This window comes from Austrofundulus limnaeus, unplaced genomic scaffold (genome assembly GCF_001266775.1).
Source record: "Austrofundulus limnaeus strain Quisiro unplaced genomic scaffold, Austrofundulus_limnaeus-1.0 Scaffold1616, whole genome shotgun sequence".
NCBI classification, from domain to species: Eukaryota; Metazoa; Chordata; class Actinopteri; order Cyprinodontiformes; family Rivulidae; genus Austrofundulus; species Austrofundulus limnaeus.
Window position 1 is genome coordinate 59,445 of NW_013954018.1, and position 1,961 is coordinate 61,405.

Genomic DNA, 1,961 nt, shown 5'->3' on the forward strand with positions numbered 1-1,961 from the left:
CATTTAACTTCTGAAGCAGGAAATATAAAACCTGAAGGTTTAAATATAAAACTGTATGAAAACTTCTTTAATCACCTTTTATACCCTTAAAACAAATAAAAAAGTTTGGAAATGCTGGTTTTTGTTTTAAACGCTTCAAAGATTTAAGAAAGAAGAAGGAGTGATTTCAGAGAGTTAAATTATTTCCAGTGTTTTTACAGTTCCTCCTAAACAAAACGTGTAAACCAGGGAAGCACCGACGTATAAATTCCAGCTGATATCTGATATAATTATTGCTGTCATGGCCGATAACCGACATGAGTGATGACATGACGTGTTTCTCTAGTCTAAAGTGTACCAGTGACACAGAAATGTGTTTTTCATCCAAACCCAGAGAGACGCTGGTCTGCAGGTTCTGCAGGGTCCTGACCCGCTGGAGGAACATGTGAACAGAACCCAGCAAACCATGTGAAGAAAAGTTAGTGGAGTTCTTCTTCGGACAGAGTCGACTTCCTGTTATTTCACAATAAAAGTCTGGAGCTGTTGGAAGGACAGTTCTTCCTGTTCGGAGTCTTAAACGCGTCCCTCAGAACTCCTCTTTGATGTTCAGCGTCAGAGACGGAGACACCAGACCGTTGTTGCCGCTGCTGCTCGTCACCATGGAGGCGCCGCCGCCGCCGCCGCCGGTGCTGCCGGCGGGAGGGGTGGGCGTGGTCGTGGAGGAGGCCGGCTGCTGCAGCTTCTTCTTGTTGATTTTCCGCTCCTTGGCTCGTCGGTTCTGGAACCAGATCTTGACCTGGAACAGATGGACTCGGGTCAGAACTTGGTCCACAACACGACCGAACATACGACGCTGGGACGTAAAACGCTCCATCAAACCCAGAACCAGTTTAAATTTGATCCAGTTTAACAACATGTTGTGCCCCGGAACATGAATGAATGTTGGCGTACCTGTCTCTCWGACAGGCTGAGCGTGGTGGCGAGCTCCGCCTTCCTCCGGATGGTGATGTATTTGCTGTAGTGGAACTCCTTCTCCAGCTCCAGGCGCTGGTGGTCCGTGTAGACCACCCGGTACTTGTCTTTAGTTCGTGTTTTTCCATCTGCAAACACACAAACACACAGATGAGATGACTAAATGTTGAGCTGTACGCTGATGATGCTTTAATTACCAACAGATTTCAGTTAATGATGGAAGTGATCCATGTTTTCTCTAATAACTGATAAATTGGACATGTTTTTGTAAGAACTGGTGAAAACAAAGCCTCAGAGCACGGAGAGGTTTCCTGCTCAGCTGTGTGAAATCACATCAGCTGTTTATAAAGCATGAATGAGGCGAGTCGTGAGGTTTTATACTCGGTGTTGTAAAGCTGACAGGAAGCGTGTTGGAGCCGTGTTCTCAGCAGGCGCCTGTATTCAAATGTCCCACCGGCCTCGGCTGCGTTTGCATGAGCTGAGTTTTATCAGCTTTTCTTCGTTTATGAGCCACAGCCGAAGATAAAGCCCTGCTCTGCCTCCAAATGGATCGAGCTCTGTTTAATTCAACACATCAGCTCTGGAGACTACATTACCCACAATGCCTAAATTACCTTTAACATGTTTATAACCTTTACCTTTAACATGTTTATAACCTTTACCTTTAACATGCTTATAACCTTTACCTTTAACATGTTTATAACCTTTACCTTTAACATGTGATGCTAATTAATGGACACACCTTGATTTAACATGACTCTTTGGTCACATTGTCCTGATGCATCTCAGTAATCGAGTAAGTGGTCTCTGCAGTAGGTTTGGTCGTGTGGGCGGAGACATCCCTGCTCGTGATTGGCGGAGGTCTTGATGTGGGTGGAGATGGCCCGAGACGTGATTGGTCAGATTAACGTTGGGGTTTGAGGAGGCTGGAGGCAGCGGGGAGCAGCTTGATCGAGTCAGGCAGGAAGTAACATGGTTTTTAAGATTTTAGTCATAACTTGAGAAAGGAA

At 45.6% G+C, this 1,961-nt stretch overlaps 1 protein-coding gene across 1 annotated transcript in view; it reads right to left on the reverse strand.

Annotated features, from left to right (window-relative positions):
- Window positions 1–1,961, reverse strand: part of LOC106535918 (homeobox protein CDX-1) — a gene marked incomplete at its 3' end in the record, with an annotated part of 9,204 nt that continues 7,243 nt past the window's right edge. Inside the window, 2 exon segments of the mRNA XM_014033068.1 lie at window positions 1–775; window positions 931–1,079. Of these exon segments, the coding sequence (XP_013888522.1) occupies window positions 566–775; window positions 931–1,079 (359 nt within the window).